The sequence below is a fragment of the Eutrigla gurnardus genome (genome assembly GCF_963514095.1).
Source record: "Eutrigla gurnardus genome assembly, chromosome: 2".
Lineage (NCBI taxonomy): Eukaryota > Metazoa > Chordata > Actinopteri > Perciformes > Triglidae > Eutrigla > Eutrigla gurnardus.
Window position 1 is genome coordinate 18,403,043 of NC_139916.1, and position 23,675 is coordinate 18,426,717.

At 44.1% G+C, this 23,675-nt stretch overlaps 1 protein-coding gene across 1 annotated transcript in view; it reads left to right on the forward strand.

Annotated features, from left to right (window-relative positions):
- itpr1a (inositol 1,4,5-trisphosphate receptor, type 1a) overlaps nucleotides 1-23,675 on the forward strand; it is a 58,761-nt gene that overhangs the window by 21,368 nt on the left and 13,718 nt on the right. Inside the window, 33 exon segments of the mRNA XM_084027050.1 lie at nucleotides 74-193; nucleotides 396-590; nucleotides 734-985; nucleotides 1,080-1,221; nucleotides 1,314-1,550; nucleotides 1,552-1,755; nucleotides 1,932-2,058; nucleotides 2,149-2,203; nucleotides 2,284-2,449; nucleotides 2,586-2,759; nucleotides 2,842-2,916; nucleotides 3,032-3,169; nucleotides 3,260-3,385; nucleotides 3,490-3,690; nucleotides 3,775-4,026; nucleotides 4,143-4,268; nucleotides 4,364-4,492; nucleotides 5,655-5,775; nucleotides 5,914-6,098; nucleotides 6,177-6,325; nucleotides 6,425-6,536; nucleotides 7,051-7,086; nucleotides 11,911-11,958; nucleotides 13,347-13,479; nucleotides 15,094-15,281; nucleotides 19,883-20,066; nucleotides 20,178-20,431; nucleotides 21,464-21,664; nucleotides 21,774-21,884; nucleotides 22,196-22,291; nucleotides 22,527-22,670; nucleotides 22,868-22,975; nucleotides 23,087-23,279. Coding sequence (XP_083883176.1) covers nucleotides 74-193; nucleotides 396-590; nucleotides 734-985; nucleotides 1,080-1,221; nucleotides 1,314-1,550; nucleotides 1,552-1,755; nucleotides 1,932-2,058; nucleotides 2,149-2,203; nucleotides 2,284-2,449; nucleotides 2,586-2,759; nucleotides 2,842-2,916; nucleotides 3,032-3,169; nucleotides 3,260-3,385; nucleotides 3,490-3,690; nucleotides 3,775-4,026; nucleotides 4,143-4,268; nucleotides 4,364-4,492; nucleotides 5,655-5,775; nucleotides 5,914-6,098; nucleotides 6,177-6,325; nucleotides 6,425-6,536; nucleotides 7,051-7,086; nucleotides 11,911-11,958; nucleotides 13,347-13,479; nucleotides 15,094-15,281; nucleotides 19,883-20,066; nucleotides 20,178-20,431; nucleotides 21,464-21,664; nucleotides 21,774-21,884; nucleotides 22,196-22,291; nucleotides 22,527-22,670; nucleotides 22,868-22,975; nucleotides 23,087-23,279 — 4,982 coding nt within the window.

The window sequence follows — 23,675 nt, forward strand, 5'->3', positions numbered from 1 at the left end:
TCTCAGATATCTCTAGTGGGTGAGTTGATCTTGAGTTTTTTGTCTTGTTTGCATATCTCGGGTGCGTGCTCAGGTTCTTGGACTACCTGTCAGACTTGTGCGTGTCAATGAATAAGTCCATCCCTGTGACACAGGAGCTCATCTGTAACGCAGTGCTGGATCCAGCTAATGCAGACATCCTCATAGAAACAAAGTGAGTAGTCACTCATCTGCCTCCGCCTACAGTACTTTAATCTTCTTTATTATGTGCTATGATTTGAAGACATCACGTTGAGCTCTTGAAGATTCACCAGTAATGAAAATAATTGTTAACGGCAGCCATAGCGGGATATATCAATAAGCTGATATGTCTCAATAATGATTTTCATCACAACAAAAACTCCCTCTTCGTTTAGACTCGTACTGTCGAGATTTGAGATTGAGGGAGCGCCGCTCGGGGAGAACTCTGTGGAGTCAGAGGAGGACGAGGAGGAGGTGTGGTTGTTCTGGAAAGACAGCAATAAAGAGATCCGCAGTAAAAGCATCAGGGAGCTGGCCCAGGATGCCAAGGAGGGCCAAAAGGAGGACCAGGAGGTGATCAGTTATTACAGGTAGCTACTGGCCTTTATCTTTCATGTGGTTGTCTGGGAGTAGGGTGATTAATGCATCTAACTGATCATCGAGCCAGAGGCTGGTGCTGATGACTGTATTTTGTTTCCAATGTAACTCTGACTCGGTGTATCTGCTGTAACAGGTACCAGCTCAACCTGTTTGCCAGGATGTGTTTGGACCGCCAGTACCTGGCAATCAACAAGATCTCTGGTCAGCTGGACGTGGACTTGATCTTGCGATGCATGTCAGATGAAGACCTGCCCTACGATCTGCGCGCATCCTTCTGCCGCATGATGCTACACATGCACGTGGATCGGGATCCGCAGGAGCAGGTGACGCCTGTCAAATACGCCCGACTCTGGTCTGAGATCCCCTCACAGATCGCCATTGACGAGTGAGTAAATGGACAAATGTGATGGACTGTTCATTGTAGAATTTTTTTTTTATGTTGTAGATTCAAATGTGCTTTTTGTGTGCCTTATTTGTAGCTATGACAATGATGGGACATCTAAGGATGAAATAAAGGAGCGATTCTGTCAGACTATGGAGTTCGTTGAGAACTACCTGAGAGACGTGGTGTGTCAGAGCTTCCCGTTTGCAGATAAAGAGAAGAACAAGCTGACCTTTGAGGTCAGTCTGATAGCGGGATATCAAATCCCACTCATGTCACATTTTGATGGTAAAACCTGTAGATATTTCATGACTATATCTTACATGTCTAGGTGGTGAACCTGGCCAGGAACCTGATATATTTTGGCTTCTACAACTTCAGTGACCTGCTGAGACTAACCAAGATCCTGCTGGCTATTTTAGACTGTGTCCATGTTAGCACGGTTTTCCCTTTCATCAACATGGACAAAGAAGAAGAAGAAGAGAGTAAAGGTGTGAACACCACGGTTGGTCGGTGGAGGGCCACGTATCTCATGGACAAAAGGTTGATGTCTGCACTTGTGCAACGTGTGCTTGTCTCCAGGTAGCAATGTGATGAGGTCCATTCACGGCGTAGGGGAGCTGATGTCCCAAGTGGTCCTGAGAGGAGGGGGCTTCCTCCCCACAACTTCAAACACCAGCTCCAATGGAGTCACAGCCAAGACCCAGACTGAGCCTGAGAAACAGGACATACTGGTGATGGACACCAAGTTAAAGATCATTGAGATCCTGCAGGTGAAGGATCTTTACTCCACTAAGTAAATTGAATGTCTGAGATTTGGAATTGGCCAAAAAAACGAATCTATTAGTCAAGAAAATAATTGACAATTAAAAAAAGTTGCAGTGTGTTAGTTGCACTCTAAATATTTTTACCTAAAACATCACATAAAATGTTCTGTCTTGCCCCGCAGTTCATCTTGAATGTCCGCCTGGACTACAGAATCTCCTGTCTGCTGTCTATATTTAAGAGGGAGTTTGATGAAAGCAACTCCCAGAGTGAGTTATCTGGAGCAGTGGAAGGACCGAACAACATGCCAGGTCAGGGTAACATTCATGGTTTAATTTTACACAAATGTAGGGCCAATGAAATAAACTATGTTGCTTACAAAATGTCTTTTTTGATTCCAGGGACTTTGGATTTTGAGCACATAGAAGAACAGGCAGAGGGGATATTCGGTGGAAGGTAATCAATGTTTCAATAAGGGAACCCTCCTAAAAAAAGAAAAGAGGATGTGTTTTTATTTGAGTGTTTTGTGTGTCTAGTGAAGAGAACACCCCGTTGGACCTGGATGATCATGGTGGCCGTACCTTCTTGAGGGTCCTTCTCCACTTAACCATGCATGACTATCCTCCTCTGGTGTCCAGAGCCCTCCACCTGCTCTTTAGGCACTTCAGCCAAAGGCAGGAGGTCTTGCAGGCTTTTAAGCAGGTATACAGCAACAATTGAATCATATCATCATCTAAATCATACCATTTTAAACTAAAATGATTTGGGCATTTAGTCTTTTGACCTTTTTGTAACAAATGCTTTGTACCCAATATCGTAACATGTACGCATTCAATAGGTCCAGCTGCTGGTCACCAGCCAAGATGTGGAAAATTACAAGCAAATAAAATCCGACTTGGACCAGCTGCGCTCTATTGTAGAGAAGTCTGAGCTGTGGGTTTACAAGAGGCAGGGGCCCGATGAGGGCATGGATGCCGGGGAGGGACTCGCCACTGAGCCAGAGCATAAAAAGGTGCAGCACGTCGTACATCACAAGAACCACACCGACACTGAAAAGCGAGTCACTAATGCGTTTTCTCTGGTGTAACCTATAGGGGGATTCAGGCGGCACAGACAAACCTAAGAAAGCAGAAAGCACCAGCAGTTACAACTACAGGGTGGTCAAGGAGGTAGCACTCTCACTTCTAATGAACAAGCTCTGATCTGCCTATGATTTCAATGTTGTTGCACAGTCCTTTTCCACATCCCTCACCCCCCCTCCTGATTTAATTCTGTCTCTACCAGATCCTGCTGCGGCTCAGCAGGCTATGTGTCCAAGAAGGTCTGTCGGGTAGGAAGAGCAAGAAACAGCAGCAGAGGCTGCTGAGGAACATGGGGGCGCATGCTGTCGTCCTTGAGCTCCTACAGATCCCCTACGAGAAGGTATTACTCAAACACATTTCACTGTCAGTGAAATGTTCAGTGTTCAGTGTAAATGAGGACAAACCTTCACACCAGCCATTTCCTCTCCAGGGAGAAGATTTGCGCATGCAGGACATCATGAAGCTGGCCCACCAGTTCCTCCAGAACTTCTGTGCAGGAAACCAGCAGAACCAAACCCTACTACACAAGCACATCAATCTTTTCCTCAACCCAGGGGTGAGCAGTCCTTCCAGAAGACACACCGCTGGATACCCACAGTGTTACTCTTCAAACAACGTCATTCGGTGCTCTGCTTCTCGCTTTTTTTGTCTTCTGCACAGATTTTAGAGGCCATCACCATGCAGCATATCTTCATGAACAACTTCCAGCTGTGCAGCGAGATCAACGAGCGCGTGGTTCAGCACTTCGTCCACTGCATCGAAACGCACGGCCGCAACGTCCAGTACCTCAAGTTCCTCCAGACTATCGTCAAGGCGGAGAACAAATTCATCAAGAAGTGTCAGGACATCGTCATGGCAGAGGTCGTGCCTTGTTACCCGTTCTCCGTGTTGGGACGTTGCTCCCGCCGTTCCTCTTGATGTAACCGTGTCTGTTTCTTCCTACAGCTGGTGAATGCTGGAGAAGACGTTCTGGTCTTCTATAATGACCGGGCCTCCTTCCAGACTCTGGTCCAGATGATGCGCTCGGAGCGGGACCGCATGGATGAGAACAGTCCTCTGATGTACCACATCCACCTGGTGGAGCTCTTGGCCGTGTGCACTGAGGGCAAGAACGTCTACACGGAGATCAAGTGCAACTCCCTGTTGCCGCTGGATGACATAGTGCGGGTGGTGACCCACGAGGACTGCATCCCTGAGGTTTACAACCCATCTTCAGTGTATCTTAATTATCCACTATTGTTTCTTTAAGTTGTCAGCGTTGGATCGCGTAATGGTTTTTCCACTCTTATTAATTCGTAACCCTAATCTTTCAGGTGAAGATTGCCTATATCAACTTCCTGAACCACTGCTACGTGGACACTGAAGTGGAAATGAAGGAGATCTACACTTCTAACCATATGTGGAAACTCTTTGAAAATTTCCTGGTTGACATTTGTAGAGTAAGCAATGCCGGGAGGCTCCATGGTAACTCTTCATGCCACTTTAGGAAAATGTGAAAATACGAGCAAATTTTGTTCTGTTTTGGTGCTTCCAGGTATGCAACAATACAAGCGACCGGAAGCATGCGGACATCATTCTGGAGCGCTACGTGACGGAGACGGTCATGGGCATCATAACGACCTTCTTCAGCTCGCCGTTCTCTGACCAGAGCACCAGCCTGCAGGTATGTAACCACAACTACTGCATCTGGAGATTTAGGAAATAGATAGAATATCTTTTATGTAGAATATGTTTCAGAAAACATTTTTGACTTTCCAGAGATCCCCCCCCCCCACATTCAAAAGCCTAATTTTAAGATTAGAACACTGCAGTGTTTTTTCACAGTCCTTAATTGGTCAAATCAGTGCTTCCGCCGGGTTTCCCAGAATCTTTATTTCTTAGACATCTGATTAACATCCGTGCGAGTGATGGAGGAGAATGAATGTTCCCCTTCTCTCCCCATTTGTTTGTGTTAATCAGAGTTAGTCATGGTCCTGTAGAGTGAATTTGACATTACAAAGTTAGGACCAGTTAGCCGTGAATCGTGATTGTGATTGTAGGCATCCTGTTGTGTGATTTAATCATTTCCTTTGTACATTTTCTTTTACTATAAAAGGAAACTTTTATTCCTGTTAAATATAGTTCCAGAGCTCTATTAACAACTTCCAGTGAAATAATTATAATCCTTTTAGTCAACTCTGAAGGATTTTTTGGACAATAAACTCAAACTTCTTACAAACAAGATCACATTGTTTCATGATTTCAAGCGTTGTATCAAAGAGCACTCAACATATGCCCAAGAATGTCAGCTGTCTGAAATGCTTAGTAATGTCTTTGGTATATAAGTATGTTTGTGAAGCATCCAGGCTGTTTTATATCTTTACTACTTGTATCCTCTGCTGCAGGCCTCTCTGTTGGGGAAAATATTTCAGGTATTTTTTTCGTTCAGCGTGGGAAAACACAGTGTTGGGTGTTTCAGATTGTTGTTGGGTGTTGGAGAGAAATGTTTTATTTCTGTACGTGTGAGCATTCTGGGAGGGAACTGATTTTGACGGGGCTCGTTTCGGGCCGACGTCTGCTCAGGGATCCATGGGTCTCCCGTAAAAGTAACATACCACCGCTGAGTCAGCATGCTGTTTGGACTACATGTGCTGCTGTCACACCAGCTAAGCCTCATCACTGTGTGGAGAAGTGTGTTGGTGTGTTGTATTAAAAGACAAAGACGATTCAGATTGGTGGTGCTGTTCGAAGACATATTTAAAGACTAGAGGCGTTAGTCCAGGTAGATGCATATAATAATTCACAGCCTCTATGCTTTTTTTCCCCCCCGAACATCTTCATCTCAGACCAGGCAGCCGGTCTTTGTGCAGTTGTTGCAGGCAGTGTTCAGGGTCTACCATTGTAACTGGTTGGTCCCGGTCCAGAAGGGCTCTGTTGAGAGCTGTATCAAGGTGCTCTCTGATGTCGGTAAGATCTAGATCCTTCCAAACACTTGCATCCATTAAAGTCTAGTTCAGTCTATCATGCACAGTTGGTTTAAGTGCTTTTATTTACATTTACTGCTGATTTCTCCTCACACACTTGGCTTGCATGTTTACTTACTAGCCAAAGTCAGAGCGATAGCCATCCCCGTGGACCTGGACAACCAGGTGAACAACCTGTTTGTGAAATCCAACAACATCGTCCAGAAGACCGCCATGAGCTGGAGACTTTCTGCTCGCAATGCCGCCCGCAGAGACTCTGTGGTGACGGCTTCACGTGACTACAGGAACATCATCGAGAGGCTGCAGGTACACGAGCGTTTTCAGCTCACTTACGTGTGTTGAATCCTTCAAGCACTAAGGACCGCTTCTTTGTCTGGACTGCAGGACATTGTGTCGGCGCTCGAGGATCGTCTGCGTCCGCTGGTCCAGGCCGAGTTGTCGGTTCTGGTGGACGTGCTACATCGGCCCGAGCTGCTCTTCCCCGAAAACACGGACTCGCGCAAGAAGTGTGAGAGCGGAGGTTTTATATGCAAGTAAGCCGCGAAAGCATCACCTAAATATGTCTAATTATTGCCGTGTGAGTTTGTGCGTTCATTATGAATGAGACGTATTAAACGATGTACTCTGGTCAGGCTGATCAAACATACCAAGCAGCTGCTGGAGGAAAACGAGGAGAGGCTGTGCATCAAAGTCCTGCAGACGCTGCGAGAGATGATGACGAAAGACCGCGGTTACGGAGAGAAGGTAGGAGGGGTGATGAACTTCATGTGCACTATATAACTGTGCATACACTGTATATTGTGCTGAACATAATGCATTAATTCAGCTGTAGAAAGCATATTTTCATTTTTTTTTTTTTTTTTCAAATGTGTTTCGAGGCCGATGCATACGTATGTAAGCTTTCAAATTTCCAAAGTAAACACTTTGCAGGAACTATAAATATAAAGAGCTCAATGAGATATACGTAATAAGTTATGTGACTAAGTCGTAGTGGTGCATCCCTTTCAACACACTCAGCGGGAGTACCCTTGTTCTGTAGTCAGTAAGGCAGGACCAGCCACCCACTTACTCACCACACTCTCCACGGGATGCCACTGCTCTGATTCCACTCACTCAATATATCCATAATTAAAATGAATTAGTGTCTCGCAGTCTTCACTCACGTGACCTACGTGTGGTTCTGTATCATTGACCTCTGCTTGAGCTTCCTCCTGGCCGTGTTGTTATCTAACCCCTTAAACCCTCTGTTCTCTTTCAGCTCAGGGCCTTTGATGATGAGATGGATATGCCTAAGGTTGTTTCTCTTTTTCTTCTACTCATGCTCTCGTCTCCCCGCGCCGCTGTTTGTGGTGTCTGTGTTCCCCCTGGTAGTTGTTCTGTGACGGGCCTGTAGCTGGGGCTGCTGTGTTGTACGTAGTAGTAGTGGAGGCTCTAGCTAACAGATGGCAGTCTGCCGGTTCCTGCCATGAACTGGTGTTGAGATCAAACTGAAAACGGTGTGAGAGAGAGGGAGAGAGAGAGAGATGAGTACTGTGGCTGGATGCCAGCTGTTGTGTTATTCCAAGTTCCAAGGTGAGTCACTTGTTGTCTGGGCGAACTGCCATTGCTGCGTTTACGTGGCCGACTTTCTGCCAGTGTAATCACCGCATCAAGTAAAAGTCATTTTGGGACATATGTACCGAATATTGGAACATGAATTTCAGTTTAATACTGATGACACATTTTACTTTTCACTTAAACACACAGCATAATAACAGAAAACAGATGTGAACAGGGAACTATAGGGTTATAGCAATTAGTAATCATTAAAAAAAACATGAATAAAGAAAAATAAGAGACAAATTTAACTTAAAAAACTTTAATTGATGGGACATTCTATATAAGGTCAGAACATTTCAGTGAAAACTGTTTTTTACATAAAGGAAGGTGAAGGTAGTAAAGCCATAAAAGTCTCATCTCTTTTTTCCTGTCTTTTCATTGTGGTGTTTTATTGTCTTTTGTCAGCTTTTTCGAAGGGTGTTTCCCCTGCATCTCCTTTAGGCGCCAGTGGGGGACACTGTGACTGTGTGTATGTCCATGAATGTGAGGCGCTGTGGCAGCCATTGAGGCTGTGTCCTAGTTTTTCCCTTTCCTGAGAGCTGCACGATTCCTGGGCCCCTGCCAAATCCTGGCTGGGGTTACATAAGAACCGGGGCTTTTTTTTTTTCTTTCCTGGAACTCAGCCTCGCCGCTGATGTGTGACCTTCAGCAGTAATTGCCAATAAAAGTGTGGAGGAGCTGTTTACCCACACTGCTGCTCTGTGTGCGCGTGTGCATGCACGTGCACCTTAAAATGCAAGTTGCGTTCGTGGAGGCGGAGGGGAGTGTGTGTGAGAGAGATGATCCCTACACACACCTGTTAAATGTTGTATCTCCATCTGTCTACACATGGAAAGCAACTCTGATGTAAGAGAGAGTGGAAACCCGCTCATCCCCCCCCCCACACCACATGTGCCAATCTTCATATTCCTCCTCTTCTCTTTTCCCCCCCGTTGGCTCCTGATAAATCATCGCGATAGAATTCCAAATACTCCCCACTTCCACTCACACCCTTTCTCACACCAATGCAAACGCACCGCCACACTGTGTGGTCGGCTCTGAGTGTTTGTGTAGGTGTCACCAGCTCTGCCACCCTCCGAGTAAAGCAGTATAGCTTCATGTGATGCGATTGAAGAGAAGCCTGTGTGAGTAACAGGAAACGTATCTTCATCCTACATGAAGTAGGCTTATACAGTTGTAGACTGCATTGCATGTTATTCTCAGGGCCTTTCTATGAAACAGAGATAGCAGGAGATGTTTTCGTGACCTTCCCTATGTGTGCATACCACACAGTTGCTAAATGTCAGGGAGGTGATTATCAGTTAAATTCTTTGGTTGTCAGAGATATCTAAGACGAGTTCATGATACAGTGTTGGCTCCCCTCTCGTGTCGGTCCAGTCCAAGCAGTTATGCAAGCTCTCGCTTGTCGGTGGATGGATTTAGAAGAGAAATCTTCTCATCGAATTTTAGATTTTAAGACTGGCCCACATCTTTTCATCCACTCGACACATTTTCTCCCACACTCACAGTGGTGTTTTGCCCATTCTGGACAAGAAACATAAAAAAAAAAAAAATTCAATTTGCAGCGCTGGTAAAGATATAGGTCAGCTGCAATGAAAATGACAGAGCACAGTCTTTTAATTGAGTCTGCGTTGCTGTCTGTACATCACAAGCAGCCATGTGGTCAACCAGCGTTCATGTCATTCACCACGGGTTTAAACATGACTCAGTCTCAGCCTGCACTATGGACTTTCAGAAAAAACACCTAGCTATAAAGTAGAATGCACTCACATACTGTGTGTGTGTGTGTGTGTGTGTGTGTGTGTGTGTATGTGTATGTGACATATTGTCAAACTGAGAGATGTGAAACTGATCAGGGGTTTGCCCCCAGGGAGTTTCCAGTTTGGTGGAATGCACTCTAGTCAGAGCAGATGTGGCTGTGAGGGTTACCCTGTGGTGTCTTTGGTCAGACGGGGACGATTAAATGCACATGCACTCTGATCAGCGTATTGCTTTGTGGGTTCGACATGGTGACTGTGAGGCTTGTCTACAGACTCACGGCTCCTTGACCTGCTGCTGAACTCTGCCCCACTATGTTCTCTTTAGGCGGGAGCGAGTCTGTTGTTGTGCTTGTTAAGAAGTGAGTTAGGAGTCGAGACAAGTTTTGCTCGTCAACAAAAGCACTGGAGATATTGGAAATATTAGAAATGATGAGTAATAGTAATAAAACATGAACAGTAAAAAAGTATCCACAGTCAACTTAATATTGTAGCTATTAAATATGATGTGCCAAAATGTCATATTTTGAATTGTGTGTATTCCACAGTGTCTTGTCTGGGTTTCCCCTTTCTCTCTCACACTGTCTGTCTGTCACTTTCACATTCTCTCTCCGTCTCTCTGCATTGGAGATGTTCAGTGTCAGGCTGGAGGCTGTAGAGGCCATTGTTTTTGAGCACCGATGTTTTTTGTCAGGGCAGCGATTATTAATTATTGATCCAGACTCGTCCTCGCTGCATAAAGCCTGTACTGTTTGAGGAACCTTAAAGTCAGTCACATAAAGTAACCAGTTTGAGTGAAGGGTATTTTTAGACACCAGCTGAGGTGAACCTGATGATCCTTTCTGTGGCATCATTAAAAAACAGGATTTGGGGAAGGTAGCATGGATAAATTCCCCCCCAAAAGAATTCAGAATTAATAACTTTTATTACTCTTCGCAAAAAACTATTTTAGTGCAAATATAATATATTATTATATTAAATCATTATAATATATATATATATATATTACAAAGAAAACACCAACATGTAGGTTATTATATAGGCCCTATTTTCTGGTTTGTCAGGAGCAGCTATTAGGACGCACGGCCCTTATAGCTAATAAATAGCAAGAGTTGATGTCAGTTTGTTCCAATTTAAATTCATGAAGTAAATTTTCAAAAGACTTTTCAAGTATTTTGGGAATAATCCAAGTTGTGAGTGACCTGCATAGTTTCTGTGAGTATATATATAACAGTATAATTGAGTATATATAACAATCCAAGTTGTGAGTATATATGAACATAGTGAGTGGCGGGGGAATTGACTGCAATTCAAGGGGCACCAGCCAAAATCATACCTGGCATGATTTTACCTAATGAACCAAATTAGTCACAGCCGGTGACCCTTCACTACATGTCACCCCCCTTTGTTCCCCCTTTAATAATAACCTGCAGAAACAACTCTATATACCAAGCAAATGCCCCTCACAGTACTATTCATCATGCCCACCATCCTGAGACGGACTAGTTCAAAGTTTATAGCTCGTGCTGTACTCTCTCTCCCACCCTCTCTGCCTCTTGCCCTCTGTGTTTTTGGTGACAGATGGCCACTGTAAGCAGCTCTGTGTCACTGGTTTAGTGACCTGGTTCCTTTTGGAGTGGTTATGTAACTCTAACCCCATCGCCCCTCGCCAGTCCTCTCCTCTCGCCCGTCCCGCCTAGTGTGTCCTTTTACATAACAATTATGTGGAACATTGCCTTTTATCAGTTTCCTTTTCCCCTCGGTGAATACTGTACGTGGAGGCACTGAAATGTGATACAAAACGCTGTGTAATCTGAACTCCCATCGTTTGTGTGGACCATTAAAGAAATTACAAAATGGACAAGGACAAAAACAGATCTCAGTGATCTACCTTTTGATTATTATTATTATTCATGTTGCCCAGAATATGGCTCAAAACAGAAACCTTCCACATAGCTTATCCTTTCTTGACTGTAAGTAACTGTTCTAGTGTGATTTAATTTTTTCTCAGTTCTCCTTGGATAATAAAAGAATACATTGACATTTTGGGAGATAGGCTTGGTGTCTTTGTTGACATGGATTCTTATCGTCATTGTGGCAGAGACTTCAGGAAGTCACTGCGACCGGCGGACCGGAAAAAAACCCATTTATCTTTTTTACACTTTTTTTTTGTTAGGATTATAGAAATTAGAGATGGCTTGTTAATTGGTGATCTTAAGAAATGCTGATTTACTTTTGAGTAGAGCAAGCTATCCGTTTCCCACGGCTTCTGGTCGTTTTGCTAAGCTAAGCTAACGGATTAACCCTGAATATTTCAGTAATGCACGGGCGTCGGGACCGACTTATTCTCCACTCATGCAGGTATCTGTGATAAGCATACTCACAATTAGAGTCATTTGATCAATGATCAACTCGCTCTAACACAGCAAATATCTCATAATGTGATTTAAAAACATAATTGGGAGAATTAACAAAAGATCAAATCACACTGGACATGTCTTTTAATACGGTGTTAATGGTCAACACGGTACACATCTCATGTCTCAGCTCTCTGAACTCTCCACATCTCCCAGTGCTTCCCTGGTTTCTAACATAGCGTTTTGAATGCATGGCAATTCACACCAAGCAGACCTTTGCATGGCCGTTTCAAATAGGTGAATAAGTACACAGTGTGGTTATTAACCTGCCAATTGCCTGTATGAATACTAACCCTGTGTTTGCATTTGTTGGACCACTGTGCTCACATTCCTCACTGCACCCAGCAGCTGGATCAGAACCAGCCTGAGAAGCTGTTGAAGGACCAGAAGAGGGTAGGTACTTGCAAACAGCATGGCCGCTTAAATCACAATCTCAATACTTCAGAGATTCAGAGTGAGTTAATAACGTTTGGACATACAGAAGTTACCTTTTGGTGACTGTTGTCTTGCTTTTTGTCTTTCTGATCACGCCCCTTCACTGCTTTAAGTGTCACCTAACCAGTTACAGCGAACTCATGTTTAACTGGTAAAGAAAACCATTTGAATCACTTCCACGTCATATTTCCCTCTGCCTCCTTTCTGCAAGAGTGTTTATGGCAACACAGGGACTTTTCTGAGCCTCGGGTGTTTCAAATCATGAGGCAGCCTCCGATATTGATATTCTAATATAACAATATCGCTTGGAGTTGATCAGTATGTCTTTATCATCTCCAAGAGAAGAACATGTTTGAGTGATTGTTTGTTCAACAGCTGTTCAACAGCTGTTGATTAAAACAAGCAGTCCTCATGATAACACTAACATCTGTTTCAGGAGGGTCTTCATTTCACCATATCTAAAATGTGTTTTTTTTATGACTTTGTAACATACTTTGAACTTCTGTTGGCTGGTTTCAGTCAATTCTTCATCCTTGATATAGGCCAGATACAGTTTAGATGACAAAACACCATTAGGATTTGGCTCATGACTCAACACTTCAGTGAGACCAGGGAATCTTTTCCATCATATTCTGGTACACACAACAGTTTATTAACCGGCCAATAAGAGAAGAGAATAGTGTTCTCCACACCTCCATAAACCAATGTTGACTGCAGCGTAGCTGTGGCAGCGGAGCCGGCTTACATAATGCCGCTATCGTCTGCCATGGACCACCCACAGCTGACAATAATTTGCACATAATCACGCACAAACACACACAAAAAAAAACTCCTTCATTTCCTTCACTTCATCCCATGGGAGGTCTGTCAGGTAGCTATGGGCTATGGTTGCCATAACAACGACAAAGTCGTGCTGCTGATGCTCAACGGTGGATGAGTCACGGTGTGGGAGGGCTGGCTCCAGGTCTGCTCAAGTGAACACCAGGAGCACGTTGTGACTACATGGGGACGCCGCTGCTGCTGATCAGCTGAACAGTGATGCTTGTGTGGATGGTGAATGACAGGAACTTTAGATGACGTCTGCAGCTTTTTCTCACATAGCACTGTAGGAATTCAATTAAATTCAATATTTCAAATGAAATATTAATATGTTGTTTTCTAACTACTGATTACATTGTATGGTCCTGATAATTTTTTGGAGGTCAGTGGGTGTGATTTGGTGTCTTTGTGTGCATCTAGATTGCACAATATCATTGATGATGCATCTTATCCCTGTTATACAACATCTCCTCCCCCTGTTGCTGACGTCACGTCGTTACATCCTTCCCTTTCTTTCCCTCTCGTAGGGCGAGGCGCTGAGACAGATTCTGGTGAACCGTTACTATGGCAACTTTTATCGAAGTGGTGGGCGGAGGGAAAGCCTGACGTCATTTAGCAACGGTCCCCTCAGTCCGGTTGGACCCAGCAAAAACCAATCAGGTGGGACAGCTGTTGCTCGCTTTCGACACTGAACACAGAAATGTCGTTTGTGAATTCTTTACAGCAGGAAGTGATGAGTTTAGTTGAGATAGCAGTCAAGTCCTCAAAAACACAGATTTCAACACCTCTAATGGAGCTGATGTTTCTGTGGAGCATTGACTAAAAGCCTCGGCCAAAGAGATGCATGACTCTGCTGCCAGTAATGACTACAACTACTCAATACTGGCAGCAAACTACTGGGAAGAGTGGAGATGAACCTTTTCCTTTTGGTCATCCAAAACATGTTCTGCCCCTGAAGTCATAGTAAAGCAAGTGCTGTAGGATGGGACTCCATCTGTGTGGCCCTGAGCCGGTTATCAACTCTTGTATCACCACCTGATACTGTGGTCATTGTATTACTACTGTATATCTGCAATCAAAAATATTGTGTACTGAATCTATGTGCTGCATTTTTTCCCTTGTATTTGAGTTATTGGTTCTGATAGGCAACGTTCATTATGTAACATTTTATCTGCTTGTAGATGTTGGAGGACATGTTGCTGCCAACGGTATGAGCTGTGAGTTTATTCCACATAAATGTGCCGCCGTATTGACCTAGTGACCAGAATGACTTGTTGTCTGCCGTGGCAGGAAAAAGCAGCATTTTCACATTCAGTGTAACACGTGTGTGAAACCATAATATACACGTATTATACAGTTGTAATATTTCTAACTGAGGTCACAGAGAAAATCAACCTTGTTCCCAGTTCACCATCTCTCCCATGCGCACCAAGAGGTTGGCAAACTTCCAGAGGACAGGAAGTATAGCCCCCTCCCTCCTGTCTGTTCCACTTTTCACTGTTGCTAGGTAACGGGCTGCTACTTCCTGTAAAAACAGCCTTTGCACCTGTTGCAGAAAGAAGAGCCACACTGAGAATTCCATATGTAGCCTGAAGCTGAGGCCCGAGGGGGGAACGTGCAGTCATGTACGATGACTTGCACAACACTGGTTAGGACAGGGTTAGCGTCAACGTTGTTACAAATCTCCGCTGTGGCCAGTTTAAATAAATCATTTGGGACTTTTTATGTGCCAATTATAAGTCTGTCCTTAAAGTTAACCTATATTCATTAATGTCTCGGGGTTAGGGATAGATTAAAGGAATTACATCATTTTCCTCTTTTATTTTCAAGTTCCAATGTGCAATATCGTGTTCAATCTCAATATCAAGCTTTGTACTTTAATGTATCAAATATAAAAACATCCTAAATCAAATAAAAGGAATATTTTAAAATGTTTTCGTTCCAGAATTATATATCAATACAGTTAGTTTTCATTAATTCAAGGGACTAGGCTAAAACAATAATAAAATGCAAAACTGATCAGGCTTCTGCTACATTGTAACATTGTCTCATTATCATTAAACATCCTGTATCTCACTAATGGGATTATCAGTTTTTGGCAAATTTTCTTTTTTTTCAGCCCCTGTTTAAATGCATATGATTTGAACTATGGAACTATATTTGATCAGATTTGATATATAATCTGAAATGACATTAGAAGGTATTAATCTCATTCGCTGTTCACCGGATCCATCTGATTCTGATCTGGCCTGTCACCCTGTCTCTGTTTTGCAGCATTAGGGGGTCCTGGGGGTCTGAGTCGTGGAGAAATGAGCCTCGCAGAGGTACAGTGTCACCTGGACAAAGAGGGAGCCTCTGACCTGGTCATTGACCTCATCATGAACACCACTAGTGACCGAGTCTTCCAAGAGAGCATCCTCCTGGCTATTGCGTTGCTGGAAGGTGGAAACACCACCATCCAGGTCAGTTAACCCGTCCAATCACTCACCAAACACATGTGGAAGGCAGAAGCTGACATTTCTGACCGTCTACTTTGGAACAACCGATCTGCTACAAGACTGAATCTATGTTATTGTAAAACAGTACAAATGACACACTTACCTAGTTCATGCACGGTAACTGATCTGCACTGTTTAAGTTCATCGGCCGTTATCTTTGTAAAGGCTCAGCTTATCCCACAGTGTATCATCAGATGATCTGCTGCAGCTCGGTCAGGGAAAAGAACACAATGTCCCATGAATGGTTTTCATTACAAGAGGATGTCCAGCATGTGGGTCACTGGGCCACCTACCTACACGTATACATTTCCAAGAGGGCACTCACATCTAGCACATATCATTTGGCTGAAAGGCCAGCCCAGCTGCATGGTTGTTCATACGTATATTGAAAAAATATTCTTGATTTTCTCACTTTGGGCCGACGTGTGCTCTGAGCGTCGTAAATGACCTGAGCCACTCTTAACACCTCTATCTGTGTCTCTCTCTTCCATTTCTCTCCGTCTGCCTGTTCTCTCCATCTTTCTGTCTGTCTTCGTGTTGTTGTGTAAGAACGGGCCTTGCATAATCAGATTAGAGCGAGGAAGCCACTGTGGCGGAGATAATGCTTTGGCTTCCCACGGCTGCTGCAGAGCTACGTCACGTGATCTGTCTGCGTTACATAAGGCCTGTGTGAATGAACAATGAGGAATGTCTCAGCCTTCAAAACATTCCAGCCTCTCTCCTGCTCCCTCGCGCTCTCCTGCCGGCCCAAACTGGGTCATGCTGGGCCCCCGGAACTGTGGCAGTGGGGAGAGAGGGCGGAGGGCCGGGGGAACACAGAGGGTATTGAAGAGAAACTGGAGCTGCTCTCACCCGTGCATTCTTCAGTTTGTTCTGAAAAGAGGTTTCTTTTTTTTCTTTTTGTTTGGGGGGGGGAGGGGGGACTACTCTGTATGCAGTGCTAGAAATGTGCCACATAGTACAAATATTTGTGTTACTGTATAATGGCCGACAACCTTTTGAACACTTGGAGTGTACGTTTTTTTTATAAAAAGAATGAAGGACAGCTTGAAGTTCAAATTCCTCAAATCAATCGGGAAATCACTGGAGACACTAGGAGTTGTTTTTTGTCAGCGTCTTCATCTGATATGCGCGAACCGAGCACCTGTTGGGTTTTGGATACGCTGCTCTCGTGTTCCTCGGTTAACTATTTACTCGTGACCCACATGGCGCACAGAAATAAACCACGCAGAATAACTCCAGATTGCATGCAATAATACCACTCGTTTACACACACGCCGTCTCATAGAGCTAATGTTAAGGTTTCCTGGGAAGTCTTTGGATTTGAGGGCTTTCTAGGTTCGCTGGCTCCTCACCCCTCTTTATGCCCGCTGCACGTCAGCTCCTCTGTGACAGCGATGAGCGAGCTCAAACAGCTGCGACTTGTGTTGTGACATGGCCACTTGTGACATTTTCGCTTGTCCGCCATCTGGCCTGTGAACCGCGTGGCATGCTGTTCCGTTTCCCTCCAAAACTGCACGCATTGCAGGTGCGTTTCGTCGTTTTGCTTTGGCAGAAATCGGTTAGATGAACTCTCTTTCAGGGGGAAAACTAACGAGAGAGGTGGCTCGTGTGAGGTAAAAAAAGAAAAAAAAAAAGGAAAGGAGGAAAAGGACTTGGAGGAGAGCAGAACAGCATTTGGTTTGCATGTGGTGGTGCCTGACGTGAGAGGGAGGGTGAGAGGGAGCGCGAGTATAAATAGCTGTTACATAACATCCCTTTGTTGACGCCAAGTGGCGGAACGGAAGGAGAGAAGGGAAAGCGCTATGACCTTGTTTTTCAGTGTTGTCCGCCCCCACCTCGCCCCACTCCTCTCCGTCTCATTCCACTCAGGGTTTGTCGCCATGGATACAGACAGGCACTGTGTTTACCCAGTGCTGCAAGGGGGCCACTAAGATGCTCCCCTCTCTCTCTCTCATTCCCTTCACCCTCCTATGTTACCATCACTTCCATCCTCTGCGTGATCACCATGTGTTACTTCATCCATAACATCACCCCTCCACCACGCCACTCTTCTCCTTGCTTTTCCACCGATACAAAAACACAGATGGTGTGTTGATGAGGCAGCACGGATTTTGTCGTCGGGTGTGTGTGTGTACGGACCAGCATCGAAACACTACAGAGGCAGTAATGTGGTTAGACATGAAGGTCAAGGTTTCCGTGTCTGAGTCATTGTAAGATGCCACCTCGCATACAATTCTGAAGAAGCCATAAAATGAAAGTTTGACATGCTTCGCTGTGGAGTCCCGGCTTTATGTAGAAAGGCTTTGTCTTTGTTTCAGTGACGCACTCCATCCACTAAACTCAGTTCAGTTCTTAGAAACTAACCATTTAAAACAAGAAGAAGAAGAAAAAAAAAAGACTCATTTAGTCTGCTGCTGCAGGTAAAAAGACTTTCAGCATTGGACACAATAATTAATAACTCTCACATGACTAATATTTTCACCTCCCAGCCGACATCAATCAAACAAACTCACCTCCACTGCAGTGAAACATGAGAGCTCAAGCTTACCCTGATCCATGAGATGAAGAGCTAGTCCTGCCAACCCTGCACTGTGCTGCCCGGCTTCACACTGAGACTGATCGCAGCCTCTCTAACCTGGGATATCCCAGACGACGAGGACTGCGACATTATTAAAATGATAGGCAGTGGAAAAATGAATGTGATTGCGTAAGAATGAAGTTGGCGTTGAGCGAGTTTTAGGGACATGTAATACTGTATGTGTGATGCGTGGGCGTGTCATCGCAAAGTTGGCATGTGCCTATGCTGGAGACAGCTGACCCAGTTTGTGAGTGTAACAGCCAGTGGGCGTTTTAGCGTATGTGCTCTCCAGCTTGTGTGTGCTTGTACTGTACGTGTGTGTGTTTGTCTGTGCGGGTTATGTAATGGGGGGGGTGGGGGAGCGTCTCTCTGTTTGCTCCGGGCCAATCGATGCACGTTAACTTGGCCCTGGCCCTCATGCCTCACCTTCTCCCCTCCAGCAGGCCCACACTTAAGCTGTCTGCTGGAGGACACTGTTATGTGAGCAGAGGCAGACAGGCAGGCAGGCAGGCAGACAGGCAGGAATGACCATCACCTCAGGCACGCTGTGAGTTGTGACCTGTGAGGGGGCTGCTAGTGGTGCAGCTAATCCCCGTCTCTGCGCCCTCCACTCTGTCATCAGGTTGTTTATTGCGTGGTGGCCACATGGGAGGGGGGAGGGGGTCTGCTATCTCCTCGTCCCTGAGTGTTGGCAGAGTGTGTACGTGCAGGAGGGCTGCTGCTCAGTGGTGGAGGGCCGGGTGGGGCAGAGAGGCTGTGGAATCTGCTTGGGAGCAGCAAGCACACAGTTATGTCATTGTTTCTTTGGAAGAAACTCTGCTGCAACACTGTGTTGGGTCTGCTCTTTGTCCTGTGAATGAGCTGCATACACTTTTGAGTTTGGCTGCTTAATTGGCTGGTTGCTATTCTCAATTTGGAATTAAAAGATTTAAAAGTGTGTTTTTAAACGTTACATTTCAATGCATAGAAACCGCTTGGTTAAAAAAACACCCTCACAGTGTCCTAGAAGTAGGAGGATCAAGGCTTGTTTTGTCCATTTCTGCTGAGCGGTTTCCTTGTGACTTTCATTTATTTGTTTCCTCCAATAGCCCAGTTTTACATCTAACCTGAAAAGACAGATGGTTATGTAACAACTTTGAGCAACGGCCTAGATATACTCTCTGATAACATTCCCTTCCTATCTCTTGCTCTTGTTTCCCCTCTCTCAATCTTCTGCTTTTTTCTCCCCTTTTTTTAACTCCCTTATTCACTCTTTAGTGTCTGTCTTTCGCCTCAAGCTCTTTTTCTTACCACTCCTCTGTTTCTCTATGTGTGTAAATAGGCCAGGCTTCTCCCCGTCGTGTCATTTTTCACCCGGTTCATGTGTGAGGCTGCATCTGCTGTTGGAGGCCTTTCCATAGGCTGCAGCAGATAACAGCTCTTATATAATCAAAACAACAGCCCCGTTCCTTGGACACCGTGTATACATTGCGCTCGCAGGCTCAAAAGCCTTCCAATTTTTGCATGACCCTATTCCAGAGCAGCGTATAAACCCTCCCATCGCAGGAAATCCAGACTTGCTTTGCTAGAGTTATATAATGTTTTGTGAAAGCTGGAGGCTGTGACGACTGCTTTCATGTTGACTGACGATTTTAATATGATAGAATATGTGTCCATAACATCTTGTTCAATGGTTTTTAATTTAATCTATATGTTACATTGTATGAACTTGGATGGGAAAATAAAGTGTTGGATATGTAATGCATGTGAGGATTTTATATTAGGGGTGAAAGTAATAACTATATTGATCATGTATTTTTTTTCTTGCTCGTTTCTTTGATAAAATGTTGAAATTGGTGAAAATGTGAAAATGTTACTTTTGTCCGACCCACAGGCTGAAATTTTAAAATGGTATAAAATAGAGAAAAGAAGATTGATTGAAACAATTTAATCGATTTATAAAAATCCCTAATTTTTTCTTTCAATTTTTGTCCTTTATGTCCAGCGTTCGTTCTTTTGCCGTCTGACAGAAGACAAGAAATCAGAAAAGTTCTTCCGGGTCTTCTATGACCGTATGAAGCTGGCCCAGCTGGAGATCAAAGCCACGGTGACGGTAAATACCAGCGATCTGGGAAACAGGAAGAGAGATGATGAAAGCCAGGACAAAGACGTCCCCGTTCGCAAAAAAGGTCAGAGATCACATACTGCAAACTGAAGTATGAAATGCAAATTTGGGGGCAAGAAAGAGGATTTATGTGAGTTTGGACTGTATCCATAGTGCCTGTTTTGTCTCTGTTTAGCTAAAGACTCTGCAGTTGTCATGACAGAGGACGTGAGAGAGCAGCTATTAGAGGCCTCATCTGCCACCAAGAAGGCTTTTAACTCGTATCGGCGTGAAGCGGACCCCGAGGACCACTTCAACTCGGCTGACGGCCAACCCAGCGCTGGGGACAAGAACCAGGATGAGGGAGAAATGAGTTTTGTAATTGTTATCATGCAGCCCATCCTTCGCTTCCTCCAGCTGCTTTGTGAGAATCACAACCGTGACCTACAGGTGGGGCAGCTCGTCAGACTCACTCATTTATTTTTGCAGATATCCATTAGAGTTGATCACACTTGCCTAATTACCTTGTTTCCTCTAAACCAGAGGTCTTCAACGTTTTCAGGCCAAGGACCCCCAAGGTTTAGAGTGACCCGGTGGAGGGACCCCCGATTAGATATTGTCAATAATATGGTCAATTATAATGTGTAGTGCAGCCTATAATTATGTATGTAAACAATACTAAGACATTAAAATAATAATTGCTGACAAATTTATATTTTAATTCTATCTTCTTAATTCTATTCACAACATAATAGTAAACAAATAGGAAGATTTATATTTGCTTAATATAGGTTGTATTCATGTTAAGGTGTATTTTTGGACATATTTTAATTTTTGGAAGAAAAAAAAATAAGTTTGGAATCAAATTATTTCGGGGACCCCCTGCAGTAACACTACGGACCCCCTAGGGGGTTGAAGATCTCTGCTCTAAACCATGCTTTTCAGAATCATATCCATTCGTGCTTTTGCATCTTTGCAGCAGGTTTTCAACTCATGTCTCATTGTTTTATTACCAATGCTGAATCTGAGAGGCCCGTCATCTTTCGGCTATGGGGACATCCGAATTTAAAGACATGTGAAAGGAAAACAGTTTACTTGATTTTTTGCGTTCTTGTATTCACAGAGTCTGCTGCCTTTTCTCTCTTTCACTGATGCAGCTGGAGAACTGTATTAGGTTTAGAGCATTTTGCAAACCTAAGTGTGATGCCTGCAGATGTCCTACAGTACTTGATAATTAAAATCATCGTGCTATTAATTTCTTAAAATTCCATTTCCTCTTGTATTACACAGTATGTACCGGCTCATAGATGAATATCTTAGTGGCATTAAATGTTAAAATTTCATTTCCTGTATTCCTGTAAATGTCAGAATTTTCATTTTCATTTCGACTGTTTTCTGTTTTGATTCTGTATTTGGTTTATTATTGGTTTGTCTCCACACAGACGTACCCCAATCACAAAGCCCAATCACTTATCTCCTCAGAACTTCCTTCGCTGCCAAAACAACAAGAACAACTACAACCTTGTGTGTGAGACTCTGCAGTTCTTGGACTGTATCTGCGGCAGCACCACAGGGGGTCTCGGTCTACTGGGTCTGTACATCAACGAGAAGAACGTGGCCCTCATCAACCAAACTCTGGAGAGCCTCACTGAGTACTGCCAAGGCCCCTGCCATGAAAACCAGGTACAGAAAGAGATTTCGCCACAGAAAAGCTCTGTTACTGTATGAGGGCGCTATGCATTTTTCTCCAAAAAAACTCCCAATATATATATATTTTTTTAATTTCCTCCAGAATTGCATTGCCACACATGAGTCCAATGGAATCGATATCATAATCGCCCTGATCCTCAATGACATCAACCCACTTGGGAAAAAGCGGATGGACCTGGTGTTGGAACTCAAGGTGAGTTGGAGACGTTGGTATAAGTGAAGTCGAGGAAGGAAATGGGTTAAATTACAAAACTGTGCAGTAGTTTGCTTTCACAGCAGGATGGACTATCACTAACATGCTACAAGTAAGAGCTTAGGAGTTAATTTATCTCACCTGAACTAGTGCTTGTGCTTTCCTGCAGAGACTAATAGCTGCAGAGTGCCTTTTCCCAGAGCACCAGGCTTTCTGTCTGTTTCCCTCTGATGTAGAGACATTTTTTTATTTATTTTTCATCTTGGAGCCTTCTTCTCCTCTGCCTACTTTTCCTCTCTTTTTCCTCTCAGAACAACGCGTCCAAGCTGCTGCTCGCCATCATGGAGAGCCGTCATGACAGTGAGAATGCAGAGAGGATCCTGTACAACATGAGGCCTAAAGAGCTGGTGAGGAGCAGATGTGCATCCTTTCATCTTCGTAGTTGCTTTTTACATCTCAAATGCAACAGAGCTATTGCCTTAGCTGTTCAGTATCACAGAGCATGGAGGTGTGTGTGTGTGTGTGTGTGTGTGTGTGTGTGTGTGTGTGTGTGTGTGTGTGTGTGTGTGTGTGTGTGTGTGTGTGTGTGTGTGTGTGTGTGTGTGTGTGTGTGTGTGTGTGTGTGTGTGTGTGTGTGTGCAGGTGGAGGTGATAAAGAAGGCATATCTGCAGGGAGAGGTAGAGTTTGAGGACACAAAGGAGGAGGAGGACAATGGGGAAGAGGAGGAACACGATGCCGCTTCCCCTCGAAATGTTGGACATAACATCTACATTTTAGCTCACCAGGTCTGTTTTTCATCTCTGCAACATTTTCTTTTTTTCTAATCCCATGATGAAAGGTATCACATGAGCCACAATATTAAACAATTATTTTATAAAATAATGACTGAATTTCTCGATTCATACTGGAATGTGATGAGACACACATATCCATGTGTTTTTTATTTATTTTTTGGTGCACTTTCTGGCTCTCCTCCGTTTAGCTGGCACGTCATAATAAGGAGCTGTCCATGATGTTAAAGCCAGGAGGAGCCAATGGAGAGGGAGATGAGGCCTTGGAGTTCTACGCCAAACACACTGCTCAGATAGAGGTAAAAAAAAAAACACAACCCTTGTCACTAGTTGAAGGCGTATATTTTGCGTCCGTTTCTTTGCAAATATACAACAGCGTTGACCTAGAGGTGCCGTGTATCTCTGTTCAGATTGTGCGCCAGGACCGCACCATGGAAGAGATCGTGTTCCCCGTGCCCAACATCTGTGAGTTCCTGACCTCTGAGTCCAAGCTGCGAGTCTACTACACCACAGAGAGAGACGAGCAGGGCAGCAAGATCAACGACTTCTTCCTGCGAGCGGAGGACCTCTACAACGAGATGAACTGGCAGAAGAAACTTCGAGGTGGGGTCATCATTCGCACTGAATTTGGCTGGATAAATCCTTCTTCTGTGGTTTCTTCACGATTAATTCAAGTACAGGATTCGGTTCAAATGAATGAAATACTGTATGTTCAACAGTGTAAATAACAGATTCAGTGTTCAGTCTGTATAATATCAGAAAATGGTATCATAAGACTCAACCCAGTGTGACATCTCCTGATTTCCTGTTTAGTTTGACCAACAAACCCCAAAAAACAAAATAAACTTAATTGCTAAACTATATAAAATTAAACAAACTGTGTATAAAACTTTCAAAACAGCCAATCTTCACATTTGACAAACCTGCTGCTGATTAATTTCCTCTTTATTGGCTAATAGAGCAGTCATCTTCTTGCTTCTGCACTGTACATAATGCTTC